Below are 18,360 nucleotides of genomic sequence, written 5' to 3'. Positions count from 1 at the left end.
GTGAATGATGATTTCCCGGATGCGCACTTATTCCGGATTGCGGTTTTACCATCCTGGTACACTCATATTGGCGAGTACCTATCGACGTCCCAGTTCCCTCGAGACATGCCACCAGGGGAACGACGCAAATTGGTCCTAAGGAGCCGAACGTTCCAACTGATCAATGGACTCCTTTACAAAATGGGGACAGATCAAGTACTCCGCCGATGCGTGATGGAGGAAGAGATACCGGGGACTTTGAAGGAAGCACACGAAGGACCCGCAGGAGGTCATATGGGGCCGGACACGACGGCCAGGAAAGTACTGTTAGCCGGACTATGGTGGCCGACGCTACACAGTGACACCAGAGAATGGGTCGGAAGCTGTGATACATGCCAGAGGGTCGGAAAACCACTAAAACGAGACTTCATGCCATTGAACCCTTCAGCGGCACAAGAATTATTCGAACGTTGGGGGCTTGATTTTGTGGGGCCTTTAAAAGTCAGCAGACCGCGGCGATGTACATACATCATGGTAGCTACGGAATACTTGACAAAATGGGTCGAAGCACGGGCCCTACCTAATAACACCGCTGTGAGTACAGCCAGATTTATTTATGAACAAATTATCACGAGATATGGAATTCTGCTCCAGATAACCAGTGATAGAGGAGGCCATTTTGTGAACCATGTGGTGAGACTCCTCACGACGGAGTTCAAAATTTTTCACTCCTTGTCCAGTCCGTATTATCCGAGGGCCAATGGTCAGGCGGAGGCGACCAACAAGATTCTGGTTTCGGTCATCTATAAGTCGTGCGGGGTGGAAAAGGAAGATTGGGAGGAGCGACTACCGTCGGTGTTATGGGCATACCGCACCACCTACAAAGTAACGACGGGCCAGACACCATTTCAATTAATGTACGGACAGGAAGCGGTAGTACCGATAGAGTTCATGGTGCCAAGTCTCCGAATTGCTATTGAGAATAAACTTGGCGATATGGAGAGCCTGAGGGAGCGCCTGTACGCCCTAAACAAACTCGATGAACGAAGGCTGATGGCACAATGGGTGACAGACGTGGCCTAGCAACGAAGGAAACATTGGCACGACCAACACATTCGGAGGGCGAGGTTCACCCCGGGGCAGTTGGTTTTGAAATATAATGGACGAAACGAAATTAAACCGGGGAAATTCAAAATTCGATGGTTAGGGCCCTTCCGGATACGTGAGGTCAACACGAACGGGGCGATAAAGTTATGGACGCTGGACGGGAAGGAGATAGCAGACGCAGTCAACGGGTCCAAACTGAAGGTCTATCACAAACGGAGGGAATCGGGAACCTCCAGTCAGACGGCCGTAGCTAAAAATTAGAAAATTTGAAAAAAATATATATATATAAAATGGAAAAATATATATATATATACGAAAATTTGGAAAAAAAAAAAAAAAAAGTATATATAAAAGAAAATTGAAAAAAAAAAAAAAAAAAAGAAAGAAGAAAAAAAGACCACCGTACGGTGGACACGTAGTGGCACCACCGTGCGGTGGCACCACTAACGGTGATACCACCGTGCGGTGGCACCACCGAAGGTGGAATCCACCGTGCGGTGGAAGCCACCGAAGGCCCACAAAACCGATATAAACGTCGTCCAAGCTATAAACCAAACGGAGGCAACAAGACACTGCTGAGGATAGAAGAAACAAGGACGCTGCACATGCCGAAGGGAAAAGAAAAGTAGCCGCTGAACCCCGCACCACCATGCCACCACGCAACGCCGCACACCGCCGAGGAGAGGTAGAAGCTACCACGGCGAGGAAGGGAAAGAAGGAGATGCCGCCGGGGGGAACGAAGGAAACGCCACGCAAGTTTAAATCGCCGAAGGGGAAGGGAAACGCCGCACGAAGGAGACACCATTCGCATCGTTGGCCCACACAAAGTCGGCGTTAGCTTGTGCCAGGTAACGCAGTGCTTGAACCCCGCACCACCGTTAACCCCCGCCGAACAGCGCGCAAGGAAGAAGGAAGCCACCATGCAGTGGAAGCGAAGAAGGAAGAAGCCTGTGCGGTCAATAAAACAAAACGCACTGCACACAGGCAGCGCGAAGCCACGAACAAAGTCTACCGTGCGGTGGGCACGTAGACACAAACAAGTCCACAGCGACAAGCTTGGGTTGGCTCCTCTCGGTGTCTACCGCACGCCCAACGCACAGGCACATACAAGGGATCACCTCCGCACAGTCTTAGCGGCCCGGAGGCAGTTAGCCGCTTTTTGCAACGAGACGGCTAAAATCAAGAATCAGTTACAGGAAACTAATGGAGTCTGCAGGAAAAAGGAATTGGAAAAAACGGTTGCAGGAGGGCAGCCACATGAATAAGGATACGCGAGTTCTTCCTTCGGGGGTTCGCATAGCTGGTAACACAATGCACGCCAGGCAGAAGAGAAAGGCACCACAGCAGCATGCCGCACGAGGGAAGAACGCATTGACCCCACAGCATATCACCTTTGAGGGATTGAATGGGTCCGAATGCAGGAAGTGGTGGCAGGATACACCATATGATGATTTGGTGAAGAAGAGCCTTCGGAAAGCAGGAGTAGAGTGGGCCGTCCGAATGCCTGTGTTTGCTATCCGTGAGTATGAGGGAGCATTACGATTCATGGTTGATACCTTTGATAGCCATTCACGGACGAGTACTTTTGAATACCTGGGGAAGGATATCACGGTATCCTTCAAACCGGCAGATTTTACGAGAGTGTTTGGCATTCCAGGAGTACATGGCAAGAAAGTGGAATTGAAAGCTAAGAAAATGACGCGGGAGGAAAAAGAATATTGGATTAAACGAGTATCCCGAGACTTGACCACAGCAGAATTAGAGAGCATTGTTGATGCCACGAAGAGCCGTGGGATGCGTAGGTCTTTTGTTGCAGAGGGCCATTGGTGGTGCATAATGGACGTCATCAAGAGCAGGTTGACAGGGTCTGGTAGGGCATCGGACATCGCTCTTCCACAGATCATATTGATGAATGGACTTCTGAATGGCGTTGTGTATGATTGGGCTACATTGTTATCAGAGCGGATGTGCGAGTTCTTGATGATGGAGCATCGCACGTTTTACATGCCCCACTATGCCATCGGATTGTTTCTGGAGGCCACGCGAGAAGTAGTACCGGAGGCAGAATTAGAGATACAGCCATAGAGACCATTGGCAGACGGTGAGCCTCCTATCATGCATTGGAGACACCTTGACATTGGCCACTCTTCCGCGAAGCGGAAAAAAATATTAGAGACCACCTCAGCAGAACCTGATAGTGGGCGAGAAACTTCTAGCAGTGCAGAGGATTCGGAGGATTCGGAGGATGAGGATGACAGTAGCAGTCGGGCCACAGACGAGGGGAGAATGGAGCCCGCCGGAGAGCGAGTGTTGTTTGCACCACCCACACTCCCACTTGGCACACTTGTGGGGTCGTCAGCGGGCAGTACTTCGATTTCGGCATTTGGGCAGAGCCGCACGCCCGTTACACTCGGGCCCATGCAGCCGGCGGCATCACCTTCCGCCATACCACCGCAGCAGGCTCGTGCACCAGCCGCGGGACCGACTCCCGCAGAGGCATGTACTGACAGCAGGGCGGAGTCGTGTGGTCCACCGCAGGGAGGCGTGGCAGAGGAGATGGTTGAGACGGAGCCTCAGGTGCGACTGGACGTTGTGGGATCCGAGGCAGTGGTGACTGTTGCTGCCTCCTTGTTGGAGGAGCCCATGGCAGGACATGTTTCCGAGGGGGAGAGAGGGTCGGAGGTGTTGAGTGCAGCTCCATCGGTGGCGGCTATGGGGAGTTGGCTGACCCGGAGATTCCAGATGACAGTGATGCCACCCATAGGAGCAACTGTATTCTCACCTCGGCGAGAGCCTCCCACTGAGGTGGTGGATCTGGAGGATTCCTCGGCGGAGACGCAGGCACCAGCAGAGGGACAGGTGACTGGAGAGGGTGTTCCTACCGGCCCAGAGCAGGCCACTGCTACACTTGAGGGGGCGGGGGAGACACCATTGTGCCAGCAGGATGCAGCAGGTGTGGTCCCTGAGGAGACTTTTGAGTTACCACGTGGGCTTCCTGTACCTACATCGGGGCTGGATGGGGAGGATATTGAGGTTTACTTGGCAGATATGGTGACGAGGGGTCGGCGAGTGGTGGCCGCGGCTCAGACACGAGCTCTGCAGCAGGTTGTGGAGGAATTAGAGCAGGTCCTCCAGTTTATGCGAGACGGTTGTCCCGCAGCTTTCACTACATGTTTTGAGGCACGAGGGTGGCCAGTTATCCAGACGGATGCGATGTTGGAGGCTTGGAGTGTGCCTCAGCCCGTCGTGGAGAGTAGGGTGACGACTCTCGTCCGGGAGATTGAGCAGGTTTACCGAGAGGCCTACTATGCCTTACGCCAGACGCAGCATGAGTCTGCGGTTCGCGAGGCTGCTCGAGTTGAGTTAGAGCAGGACATGGCCAGACAACAAGCCTCGTGGGCAGCCGAGAGATCACAGTTGGTAGCACAGCTTGAGACAGCCCGCGCAGAGAAGGTTGCGGTGGACACCCGTCTTTCGGAGGAGCAGAGTGCGCGGAGTCTCGTCCAGCAGGAGTTAGATGTTGTTCAGGCCCAGTTGGTTCGCATGACAGAGTCCGCCGATACCAAGGAGAAGGAGCTACTGGAGGCTGCGCTTATGGTGAAGACAGCCTTAGAGAAGGTATTGGTGGCAGAGCGGGATGTGGCAGCACGCACCCAGTAGGTCTATGAGCTCCGAGCCCGCCTGGCGGCCCAGACACCCGCATCTCAGCCTTCGACTTCAGGGACGCTTCCTCAGCCCCCTCCTTGACTTTGTTTTGGGTGTATATATGCATTGTCTCCATTTTGTTGTTAGTCGTCGGAGATGACTTCTTTTTTGGGGGGGATGATGTTATCGGGAAAAAATGTATAGTTTAGTAATGTTAATTATTGATAGTTAGTTAGCCGACGGGTAGGTAGTTGGAGTCGCGACGGTTGTGTCGCACCCCTTCGGCTGTCATATATTGTACCACCTCCGGGTGTTGGAGGACATGTAATGTGGACGACAGATTATAATATGAACATCTTTTGACATTAATGGCAAGCTTATTCTGGTACTTCTTTTGTATTTGCATTGTGCATTGCTGTTCGATTTCTGTATTCTTCTTGTTTACCCAGTGAGGTAAACAACTGAGCCCGCAAGCTAAGATCTCAAGCTCTCAAAGAAAAGTTTCTTTCAAAATAACAAGTCAAGAATGAATCCTCATTGCACTTTTTCCTCCTTTTATAATACTTTTTCCTTTTGGTAAGTAATACTTTATTTTAGTTCTCTTTTAATTTACTTTTCCCCTCAAAAGTGACTTTACTTTATAATTTGTCATTGACATTATTATAAAGTCCCTTTATAAAATAAAGTATGTCCAGCTGCTAATTAATTAAATTTAGATAATACCATAGGACTTAAGACTATTTAACATTTAATTAATTAATTATCACTCAAAGAAAAGGGGACATTACAACCTCTTCATCACATTTGTCTCTATAATTAAAAACATTATTTTGACGTCACCTTGGTTGGAAGCTTTGTTGATTCCTCTTATTTGATTTTGCTAGCCCATTATACCAACAATCCTTGGTATAATGGGGATTGTTCACAAATCGATTACCATCTTATGTGTGGATGTGTATTTCCCATCGTCGATTGAAAATTAATTTCTCGCAGCCAAACTTCAGGATTTCCATGGCTCTTATACCAAATGATGGTAAGATCATATCTTATTCATTGTTCGGATATGTATTTATACAAATAATTCTGACAATGTGTTTTGGTATTTTGGGCATATAGGTGAAATTAATTCATAAACAAATGTAACCAATCAGCAAACTCTACAGCAGTTTTAGATACGTAACAAATGACAATTGAAATTTGGTAGAAAGTTTCTAATATTAAACAGATTCAAGGTGAATTCATAGCTGCAACAAAAAATCTGCAATGCAATCCAAGAGTTCTATTTGATTATTCATTGTCATTCCTGTGCATCTTCATTCCACACAGAGTTCATGCTCTCCCTGGATGGCATTAAATGAAAGTAACATGAGTAGTGAATTGTAGTGAATTTGAACAATTAAATATTTAAATCCAAATTGGGCTACTTCTCCACATACAATTCCTTCATAGGAATTTATCGGTAAAAGTGATCAAGAGCCCCTGGTTGTAAAGAATTTTGAACTTATAACAGTCACTGACTGCATTCAACAGAAAGACGATATATTTGCAAGACTATCTAGAACCAAACAATTTCACATAGGTCCATCCTTTTTCATGTCGTGCAATATCATCTTCAATAGCATAATTGTTTTGGGATTGGAGTCCTGAACATTAACAACATATTCTCAATGCCTAGCTAGACTGCTTAGAAATTCTGTACTCTGTATCCAGGCCTAATGCAGGTACCTCAAAGGAACTTTATTGTCACATTTCATCTCTTGCAATAGACTGCAAAGGTGTCTTCCCACAAAATCCTCTGATATTTTCCAAGTTAAATTACATAGATCAGAGCTACTAAAATCCATCTGTATTAACACACATTTTACAATGTCTTTTCGTGAAAGATTTAGACCTTTTGGCTTTTTATTTTACAAAGATTTCAGCCTTTGTACAGCCAAGCTTATCTGTCATATCTTCTGCTACATGGTCAACATTATTATCCAGTTGAAATGCTATCGCAGGCTTATGCTCTTGTACCAATTGAAATTATGTATCCTTGCAAAAAAAATATTGATCCTTCAATTTTTTTTAGAAGGGATTACTTGTATCCCAAAATGAACATGTACTGAAAATCCCAGAAATGATGGATTCTAAGAATGAAATTTGGTTTTATTGAAATTATAATAGAAAAAAAAATTACATCTATATCTATAATATATATTTTATTCAAATTCAAAACTGAAAAGAACTGCATATAGGTCTATAACACATACTATAGAGCAAATTAGGTGTACAAACTAGGTTCTAATTGAATGCTAGTTAACTCATTGCCTCTTTTATTCTTTCTAGATTGGTGTTAGTGCACCTCAGGGTAGTGGGAAGACAACACTTGTCTATACTCTCGATCATCTTTTCAACGTTGCAGGCAGGTATCATATAATTTGATTGGGACAACGTATTTCTGTCTATTTGTGAGATGCAGGGTAACTTTTTGACATTTTACATTCACATTTTTCAATGCGTTTGAACATATCATGCATGCTTCCAGGAAAGCTGCCTCAATCTCCATTGATGACTTCTATTTGACAAGAGCTGATCAGGTATGAGCTCTTGTATTTATGGATATATTTGATCATATAATTATGCAGTTCTGCAAGTGCTTGTTTGCACATGAAAAACATGCATACAATACATATGTAACTGCAGTTTCATCAGTTTTTGTCTTGCAATTGTTTGAATTCAGGCAAAGCTTGCAGCTGAAAATGCAGGGAACGCCCTTTTGGAGGTTTGAACCTAAAATCTTCTCGCTTGTTACATCTCCATGCATCTGAGTCACTTTTGTGGAAATCAAATGTTATCATCCTTGGTTTAATGGCAGTCTTTGGGACAAAAAGCATAATGTAAATATTTAGCTTAGGTGATAGTCTTATTTTTCATTTTAAAATTTGATGGAGGCTTGATGAAATTCCTATAAATCATGTATACTTCCAGCTACGGGGTAATGCAGGAAGCCATGATTTAGCATTTGGAACCGATACTCTAAAGACCTTGTGTAGCTTGGTGGAAAAGGGTACGTCTTTTCTTTGTCTTAGCCACTCTGTTATCTTTTCATTTGTTTGTGCTACATTCTATCTTATTCTCTTCTTCACGGTTTCATTTCTATAAGCAGATGAAGGAAATAAAAGGCCCTTTAACAAAATTATTTCCAATTGACGGAGTTTCTATATACGTATCCCGCAGAGAAAGTGGTTTCATAATTTAAAAAATACCATCGTGTGTATTGATGCCATTTATTTATGCTTTAACTTATTTTGAATGCCGGCTAAATAGCAATAATTTATGTTTGAAAGTGGCTTACTTTAGGTACAAAGGCAAAGGTACCTCGTTATGATAAGGTAGATTCTGCAACATTATTGTTTTGCACAATACATGACATGTATTTCACTTTATTTGGTCCTACAAACAATTTTTGACTGGGCTATATCAAGTGCAGTCTGCTTATAATGGGCTGGGTGATAGGGCAGATCCTTCTACATGGCCTGAAATTGAAGGACCTTTGGAGGTAGGGACACAACTTGGAAGTTATTAAGATTTTGGAACTAGCAAGGCTAGTTATTTTAGCTGATTTTTATGCAGATTTAGAAGCAGAAACAATGTCATTTCAAGACCTCTTTAGATATCATATTCTTAAGGCGCTAATCTTCCACCCTAGTAAATAAAAATGGTGAAATAGATACATTTTTGAAAATGTGATTCTTTAATCTTTAGAATATTCTTAAGTTCAAAATTGAATAACTGCATAAGTTGTAAATGGTTTTTGCATACCACTTTAGCTTGCAAATGGACATTATGCTTGTGTTTATGCAGAACTTCTGGAATACTTCTATATGAGTTTGACAATTAAAGTGCAATGCCTATTGATGTATTTCTTATATTTAAATTGGATGCCTACACACTTTATCTTGGAATTGGAATGTAGTTTCATTTTGTTTATTTGATTGCATAATGCAAATCTCGCAGGTAATTTTTCTTGAGGGATGGATGCTTGGATTTAAACCATTACCAGATGACACAGTAAAATCAATTGACCCACAGGTATTACCAAGATTCTGTTTGAACTTTGAAGTTACTGTGTAAATTCAATGCTTAATTAACTTTAGTTTTTTCAATGCTCAAAAGATCAATACAAGATCATAAATTTCTGATTTGAACTATCCTATAAATGGTACCTTTTGGTTACATAAGGTAGATTCTTGCTGACAGAAACTGCATATGAAGAGCAGCCCATTGTAGCATTGATTCTTTGTCATATTTTGCATTTGTAACTATGTTCAAAATATTTGCCTCTCTACATTAACCAAATGGTAACTAGCTCTACACAAATATAGCACTATAAAGACAATGCTTTGCTGGACCAGCATAATAAGGATGTAATCCGGTAGGGAGTTTTAGGTGTAGCCATGGAATCAGTCAACCTATCTGCTACATACCTCAATGTATAATCATTAAGAATTTAAGACTATCTTTGAACCACACTTGTTTCTCTTTGATAAGCTATGACACTAGAGTCTCCTTTCTTTTTACATGATCCAATTTTTGATATTTAATTTATTTCCTACTATACGAGTCTTCTAAATATTATTGATTTCTTAGAGTTGATAAGTTGGCCCTTGTGAGTGTTGTAGAAGCTTTGAAATTGAATTGTGCGTCCTCATGGAGTCACCCAAAGCACCTATGATATCCTCTACCTTTCCCCTTTTCTTGCTATTGTTCTCATCATCATGGGAATAAGATTTGAGTGGGTGCTTGAGGAAAATGGAAGTAATTCTAGTTTCATAAAACGATTTGTGATTCAAGGAGAGAGTCCATAAGATTAGATGAAAATCAATTAGTTAATAATTTAATTAATTAATATTATATGTTCCACCAAGTTTCTGGGATAGGGACAATAGGGGATGGGGGGATTCATTTTAAGACAATTTATTTGAGACCATTTTAGGGGACAGCAAAGGGGGTGGCTATATAAAAAAATAGGGAAAATTTCGAAGCATACAAAATTTTTAAATATTCATATGATAACATTGATAAAGCATTCATCACATACATTATAGATCCTTAATACACAACATGAGAATCGAACAAGTTAACAAATTTCAAAGCCCAAAATTTAATTGCTTTCATAATTCATTGTCAACATGCATATGATATATTAATATATTATATAAAATTGAAAAATACAACAAAATGCCCCAAACTTGTCGTTCCCTCCACCATCTAAGGCCATAAACTAACCCTGCCAAGGGCTGAATGGTCTGAATTGTTTAGATCTGCAGCTATTCAAGTCTGATTTTACAAATTTTATAGTGTTCCACAGGGACGCGTCCCCCCCCTTTTTGGGCACGTCCCCTTGTCAGAAACGTCTCGGGGACGGGCGGACAGGGACGCGACGTCCCCCGCCGTCCCGCCACCACCACCCAAACGCCGCCGGGATGTGGAGACGTCTCCGCGTCTCTGCGTCTCCCAGGGAGACGTGGAGACGTCTCCGCATCTCCCGCGTTCCCACGTCAAAAGCACCCGGAAAAAGCATTTTTTAAAAAACATGTGCCTTTTGGGGGGGTTAAGGGCTGAGGCCAAGAAAGAGCAAGGGAGAAGGGTGAAGGAGATAGTGAAGAGTGATGTGTTTTGGACTGATGCGAAATACATTGTCTCCATCATTTCTCCAGTATTCCAGGTGATCAGATATGGGGATGGGGATGCACCTAACCTTGGAGAGGTGTATGAGTGCATTGACTCTATGCTTGACCAGATGAGGGCTGCTGTGCAAGTGAAGGACCCCTCTTTAGCATTCTACAATGAGCAAATCCAGCCTATCATTCAATGTAGATGGGACAAGTTGAACACTCCTTTGCATATGGCTTCCTTTGCCTTGAATCCTAAGTGGTACAAGGCTAGATCGGGTAGACTGACACCGATTCAGGATGATGAGGTGAAGGCGGGTTTCTTTAGGTGCATAGAGAAGATGTTTGATTCCAGAGATGCCGACACAATGCGCACTGAGTGGGGAAGATTTGCCACTCTTAGAGGTTATTCAGATGCGACAAAGATGGATATAGACACTATGGCACAGGAGGACCCACTTTTATGGTGGAATTGTCATGGCCCGAAATCTTTGACCACCACTCTAGCCATCCGTCTGCTATCCCAGGTTTCCAGTTCTTCAACTGCTGAGAGGAATTGGTCTACATATAGCTTCATCCACTCTCTTAAGAGGAACATACTTACCTCTAAGAGAGCAGAGAAGCTTGTGGCTGTACACAGTGCTTTGCGTCTCATGGACCGCAAGACACTTGTGTGCAAGGAGAGTCCAGCGACACGATGGGATGTAGAGCCAGAGGAGCCTTCACAGATTGATGAGGATGATCCTACTACTTTAGATGCAGGGCTAGTTGGTGTGAGCTTGAGGGATCTTGATCTTCAGGAGTCCAGCAGTTCCAGTGAGGAGGAGTTCACAGATGATTAGAGGCCTCCATTAGCTACATTTTGAGTTTTGTCATTTTGTCTTTGACTCTAGTCTCTTTTGTAATGCTATTGCTACACGTATTTCGGTATTTGTATTTGGCTACTCATTGTAATGATGAATCATGTAATCATCTTTATTATTATAGACTGTGCAATGGCATCAGATGTTCGTATTTTTGTTTTCCTTTTTCGATATTCATATGATAGAAATGAGAAATCTCCAATTTGACAATTTCATTTGTCAAATTTTATTTAGCATTTAGCAATTAGTATTACTAATCTAAGTAATCTTGGTATTTCCTATAGTTTCATTTGAAATCTAATTCTTATACTGTTATACTGTTATACATCTTTTCAAAACTAGTTTTTCAAGTGCTATATGTATATGTATAAGTATATGAACACCACCACCCCGCCACCCCCCCTGCCGCCGTCCCCCCACCGTCCCCAAATTTAGGCCCTTGGTCCCCCCGTCCCGGAAACGTGTCCCCGCGTCCCCCCGTCCCCAACGCCTGTGGAACACTGAAATTGTATCACCCAGAAAGAACAATCAGTGCAACACTGAAACCTTGGCCAAAATGAAATTTCTGATCATTCGTTCAGCTGAAAATACCTTCTCAAGATTCACCAACTCAGTAGTGTATCAGAGCTGGTTTCCTGCCAGCCTATGCTTTTAGCACGTGGTTGCAGTAGAAGTATCATCTATGAGTGAAAGGGAATTAAGGTTTATACCTGTGAATAGAAGAAATCAAAACCACAAGTTCCTTTTGAGAGTCCTTTTGCAGCATTAAATATTTATTTGGGTCTACTTGTAAGGTTGCATGTAACATTGGTTAGATATTTTATGTGAGGGTTGCACATGGGAAAAATATTTCATATTGAGAAACTTAGTATCAAAAAGTAAATACTGGGGTCAATAGTTTTGTGCACTGTTGGTTTTGAGGCACATGGTTTTACCTTACCACTTGGCTGCCTTATGTGAGCTTGATTCTATAAAGAAAAGCACATGTTTAGTGATTGAAGTTGGTTGGTTGGTTAGTGGTTTGGCTTGGTTGTCATTGTACTGAGCTCTCTTTTGAAGGGTGCATATGTGAAGCATGGTGTAGGATGTTTGGACATATGGAGGATGCATTGGAGGAGCTTGATGTTTTAGAGTTATTCATGGAGACTCTGAAGTGTATTGTAATGTTTGCATTGTTCAATTAGGCATTGAATGTGAATGTCTTTGGAAGCTAGGTTTTTTCCCTCATGAGGATTTTTGGTATGTCTCCAATCTTTGCATTATGGTTATTCTAAAAACTGGTATGCATTTTTTTCTCTCATGGGGTTATGTAGGAAATGGTTTGATCACTGGTATATTTTATTAACACTTTGCTTAGGTTATTGGAGATTTTTCAATCCAATTGCTTCCTTTTGTTTCGTCTTAATTGCTCCTCCTTTACCAGGATTTTGGTCTTTCCCATTTAAATTCAATGAGAAATTGAGCATGAATGATCAGCAAAGGTGGATCTTTTCACTTTATCGTGGTGGATATCTGCAGTGTTCTTCAAATCTTTGCTGGAAAGTTCGACTTGTTTCCTCTACATAAGGATAACCACATTAGCAATCTATGGAATTGACATTATTGCTACACTTTGACATGAGGCTTTTTTGTAGATACTAACCATAGTTACTTGGAGCCTCGTACTTTGATCCCTGCTTTTCAACTCCTAAATTGGAAATGCATTCCCATCTTGGAGACACATATGGGGATGGGTGCAAATATCAAGAGACTTCAAGTGAAGTTTCTTCATGTCTTTCTATGTCTCTTAGAAATTTCCCTTGAGAATTGGGAAACTTCCTATAGAAGTGTCGTAGATATATCATGTAATTTACAACGTTAATTTTTTAAGTGCTTGTTATTGGCTGACAAGTGTTAAAAGAATTAAAGAAACACACTAGGACTTGCAATTTTCTGTTTTCTACAAGAAAATATGAGTTTTTTTCCAGCAAAATAGTTCTTATTAAAGTCCAAAGAGAAACAATAAAAAGGATTAAGGTGCCTATGCAGACTTAAGTTTTATTAATTGATTGAAAATAGTCATCTTCAAGTACCCACATACTGTTTATTAAAACAATGGCACTATTGTCCTTGTTCCCATTTGCTGTTTCTAGGTGACTGGTTTAATATTTTACTGTTTATGTCATGACGATGATTATCAAATATCAATATAATTGTCTATGCTTTCGTTGACATTTATTTTTGTATTTCAAAAAGTTAGATATTTAATTTTTAAGCATTTAAATTATTTTGAAGTTGTTTAGCCATTGTGTAGTGTAGTTTTTTTTTCTAAAAATAGTCTTTTATATTTGTCATCTCCAATTATTTTTTGCCATTTAAAAAGAATGACCTATCATTACCTGTTCACATTGCACACACTAATGCGAGTTCACATCTCCTGGTAATTATGATTTTAACATATTTCTGATTTTGTTTTGAGGAAAGAAAATGAAATCTATCTTGTGCTCGCTTGAAATCCTTCCTATCTTGTTTGAAGTCCCCTAAATGTATGGCAGATATGTGCCATAGAGAGGAGAGGTCCTTCTCATCTTCATCATGGCCTGAAGTTGTTCTCTTTCTCTGAGTTTTTGTGTAGATTCTAGAAGTTTCCTTCATATTGCATCTTGCTTTTTCTGAATATCTTCATTTAAAGAACCTTTTCCTCTTCAATATGGTTTTCTTTTGCAATACTAACATCCTTGTTGGTGAGTGTTTTAAGAAGCCCAAATCTTTTGAGGAGAATGATGGTGATCGGGTGGCTGAAGATACAGATCCTATGCAATTTCATTCGGAAAATCTGTTATTAGCAATATGGATTGTGGAAACTTAAATTCTCATAATTTTTTTTTCTAGGTCTTTGCTGCAGACAACAAACATAATATAAGCTATGTGTGCAGATGAAAGAGAGAATGCTTAGATGAAAGAGAAGTTGTAGTCACAGAAAACATACTAGGATAATAATATATTTTTTTTGGTTTTGTAGAAAGAGGCCAGTCTTGATCTGAATATATGAACCTCTGGTGTTAGAGAATATTAATCTTTACTAGTTTTATGAGACCAACCTTTCACAAACACAACTTGTTGGTTGTTGTCAACATGTGCATTCTTTAATGTCAGTGGTCAGGTCATTAGTTTTTTCGATATTCTTCTACTTTGGATAGATATAGAATGGTTGAATCCTCACACAAGAAAACTGGGAGTTTTTTGCAATATGATTGGTAGGAGACATTGTGGAAAAATCCTCCTGTACATCAGTCAAATCTTATGTTATTAGTTTGGGTTTGGGTATTGGTGTTCAGCAAGTTTTTTTGGGGTTTGGGTTCATCCATTCAAAAAACATATAAAAATTATAAATATATACATATTTGCAGCCTAAATACAGGAATTAGGTTCAAAATGCCACATAGGGTCATATGATAAACAAAACCACCATGAAAATTAAAAATTCTACTTCAGGGTCATTTTGTCAAATTTGAATGTCATGATAGCTAACTGAAAATTGCACCTTGGAAGTCCATGAATGATTTTTCTGGGTAAAATCATGCAACCTTTTATTAAACCAAGGACTATAATACAGATGAATAAAATCATATTTAAATTTTTGACCAGTTTATTCAATGTTCTAGGTGGTTTTGAAGCTCATCATGTCACTCAGGAAGAAGAGAATAAGCAAATCAGAAACGGTTTGGGTGCATATAGTTATTGCTAATGCCAAAAAAGCTCTGAAACTTGGAGCAGCCATTCCAGGAAGCAACACACACAGAAACTCTTCCACTAACAACTATCTGATTAATAAAATATCAAATCATCAACCTCTCCCTTATATTCATTCAAAACATTACTTAAACTGGTCCACCAGTGACCAAACAATCATCTTCACTGTTACACTGCTGAGGGGAAAGGCCTTACGTGGCAGCCGAGTCATAAAAAATTAGATTAAAAAAGTGTTAAAAAATGTATCTTTTACCATGGGCTCGCCTGGGTTTGTTGGATGAAATCCAGGCATGTTTAGTAGGACCTTCAATGGTCCTGCAGGTGGACTGTTTCCATACCTGGACCAGGTTCAAGTTGGACCCAGATCTGGGCATGTTTTTCAATGAATCAGTAACATAGGTCAATTCCATATGCAAGTGGGCCAGTGGAGTTATTGAAAGGGGAGATTGAAATAAATTAAAGATGGGTAGACAGCTTTAACAACGGGAAAGGATAGATTAAATGGATGGAAATTTGTTAATTAAACGTTAGTATAGAGTTTTTAGTCTATAAATACAAGTTTCAATCAGGTAAATACAAATATATGAAAAAATAGAGTTTGTGGATTTCAGTTGGCAGCAGAGCTATGATTAGTCCCTTTCCATTGTTGAAGTTTTCTATTTAGTTTTGCATTTCAAATTTTTGCATTCTACCAACATTCTGGGTTTTTTGTTAGTGTATTTGTTATCCCTTTTGTTGTTGAAGTCTCTGATTGTAGATTTCTGCTTTCAAATCTCTGCTTGCAGATTTTGGCTGCAAAAATGTTGATTCCCTTTTAGATTTCAGTTTGTATTTGCTTGTAATCATTTTTTAGTGTGATTGGTAGTTCGATAAGTTCCCCAAGCACCAACCAAAACTCGAATTTGCTGTAGCTTATCACCTGGAGCTCCACAACTAATGCTTACAGTACAATATATTTCAATTCCAACTTATTCAATATTTGATGAATGTGATCTAATTATTGATTAAACTTCATTCATAACCACACAACATGCTCATACTGATTCCACTGAGCAACCTGGTTTTCTGACTTGTCTATACATCTAAAGCTTGCTGTCTGCACTTCCTACATTTGTCAAAAAAATTCAATATTCTCTATCACGGCCATGTCTACAGGTCTCTTGCCATCATAACTGTGAGGCATCAGATACTGCTTAGACGGTTAGCCAAACAACTCATCATGAATATGTTTTGGAAACTTCAACTCTTCTGCAATTGGTTCCACTTCAGATCATCTTTTAATCATCACTCAGCTGTGTTGCTACCTCCTCTAGTGGTTGCATTCAGGGGACAAGGTGATCAACAAGACTTTAGAGTATGCTTTTACGGTTTTACCTATTCCTAGGGCCGATTTGCAATTTATCAAACTAATTATGAACTCAATATTGCTCATCCCCTTTCTCAGTGGACAACAGATCTCGATCTTGAGTGACCTTCCTCATAGGTCCAATTTGGACTCTTCATAGCTTCAATGCCAACATTTTCTTCTCTAAGTTCTCTTGCTTCATTGCTTCACATATGTTCAACTGTTAAGTAGGGAGGACGGCTGGTGCTTTTTCTTTAAGTAACCCCTGTGAATGAGTTTCACCCTAGGATCCAACTCCCCCCCCCATTGCAACACTATTTGCTTAGTACAAAGATCTTCTATGTCAATCATCATCATTTTTTGCTCCATGTGAGGGTGCTTTTGCCATTGAGAAAACGTCTTTATCTCCAGGACATTTCATATTCAAGTGTTTTAACTTGTCTCATTCAACAAGTATATTATATCCATCTAGGGTTTCATTTGTCACTATTTGTCTAAGTTACCGGTTTGGGTTCGGGTACCGGTTCGGGTTCGAAGAACCCGGTACGCCGGTACGGCAAAATTTTGAAAAGGGGTTGGGTTCGTTTGGGTTCGTTAGTACAAAAACATGTAAATTATATATATATGCAACCTATAAGCATGAATTAAGATTAGCATGTCACATAGCATCATATAAACAACAAAACCAACATAAACTTGTAATCGTAGCATCATGATCATACCATAACAGCATCATATACATCAAGTCTAATATCAAAATGATAAAATATTCAAGTATCATTGTTTCAACTTTCAACAATTTAAAGTTTGATCATTAAATGGATTCAAACTAAGAACATCCAAGTTTAATTTTTCAAACTGAGGACCTGGATTTTGCCGGCAACGCCCCCAACGGGGTCAAGGGGCAGTGCCCCTTGTGGGGGTCTGGGGGTAGCGCCCCCAACGGGGTCAAGGGGCAGCGCCCCTTGCGGGGGTCTGGGGGCAGCGCCCCCAGCGGGGTCAAGGGGCAGAGCCCCTTGTGGGGTCGAGGGGCAGCGCCCCTCGCAGGGTCCCGGGCCAACACCAAATCACAACCTTCAAACCCACACGGAACTCCATGGCGTGCATCAGTTTTCTGTTTTTTTAAGACGTCTAATTTTCTGCTTTTTAAGGTTATAACTTTCACTTTTTACAAGGCAGAATTGAAAAAAAAATTAAATTTGCATTGTTTTTTGACTTTACGGGCCGCCCAGCCGCCCAGGTTCGACTGGGTCCGCTCGGGTTCGACTGGGTTCGACCCCAGGTTCGACTGGGTTCGACCAGGGTCGAACCCACTCTGGGTTTTTCGAACCCTGGTCGAACCCAGGTCGAACCGGACCCGTACCACGAACCCGGTCGAACCCAGACCCGTACCAGGGGGGCCCAGAGGCGAACCCGGTAACCTAGCTATTTGTGGTTCACATGCACTTCATACTCTGTTAAGAGCCCATTTTCTTTTGGTTCTGATTCATTCATTTGAATTGGGGTCAACTGCCTCTAACCAGGAATGAATTGATGATTACATCCATTATAATTAGCATGCTAGCTATATTTACATATTCTACATCAATCAAATCCATATGCGAGTTGTTCTGTTGAATTCTTGAAAGCCAGGTAGAGACAAATGAAAAGTAGGTGGACAGTTGGAACAATTGGTAAGGGTAGATAGAAAGAACTTGAAAGGTGAAAGCCACTGCAATATTTTGGATAGGTCATATCAGAAAATGCTGGGTATATTTCTTGTCATTGTCATATATTTAGCCTCTGGTTATGGAAATATGGGTATGTTCTTTGTAAATGAAGTCAGATGGTTTTGAATTCTTCAAATGCTTCAAAGCTGCGGTTGAAAATGAATCCAGTACGAGAATATACATTTTGAATTGACTATACCTTTAAGAAGCTTATGGTTTTTACCATTAAGATGGGACACGTAAGCAATTCAGATCCTCTTATACATCTCAGAAAAATGTTGTGTTGGAGATTGAATCCATCGGTTATGAACATGGTGGGGATT

The 18,360-nt window shown here is 41.3% G+C and overlaps 1 protein-coding gene across 1 annotated transcript in view; it reads left to right on the top strand.

Moving 5' to 3' along the window:
• LOC131079764 (D-glycerate 3-kinase, chloroplastic) overlaps nt 1-18,360 on the top strand; it is an 86,542-nt gene that overhangs the window by 53,813 nt on the left and 14,369 nt on the right. The window contains exons 2-8 of the mRNA XM_058017807.2: nt 7,060-7,139; nt 7,259-7,310; nt 7,454-7,495; nt 7,702-7,780; nt 8,074-8,105; nt 8,204-8,272; nt 8,731-8,805. Coding sequence (XP_057873790.1) covers nt 7,060-7,139; nt 7,259-7,310; nt 7,454-7,495; nt 7,702-7,780; nt 8,074-8,105; nt 8,204-8,272; nt 8,731-8,805 — 429 coding nt within the window. The remainder of the gene's footprint in view (nt 1-7,059; nt 7,140-7,258; nt 7,311-7,453; nt 7,496-7,701; nt 7,781-8,073; nt 8,106-8,203; nt 8,273-8,730; nt 8,806-18,360) is intronic.

This window comes from Cryptomeria japonica, chromosome 6 (assembly GCF_030272615.1).
Source record: "Cryptomeria japonica chromosome 6, Sugi_1.0, whole genome shotgun sequence".
Classification (NCBI taxonomy): domain Eukaryota; kingdom Viridiplantae; phylum Streptophyta; class Pinopsida; order Cupressales; family Cupressaceae; genus Cryptomeria; species Cryptomeria japonica.
Note: the sequence above shows the minus strand (reverse complement) of the source record. Positions and strands in the feature narration are given on the sequence as shown.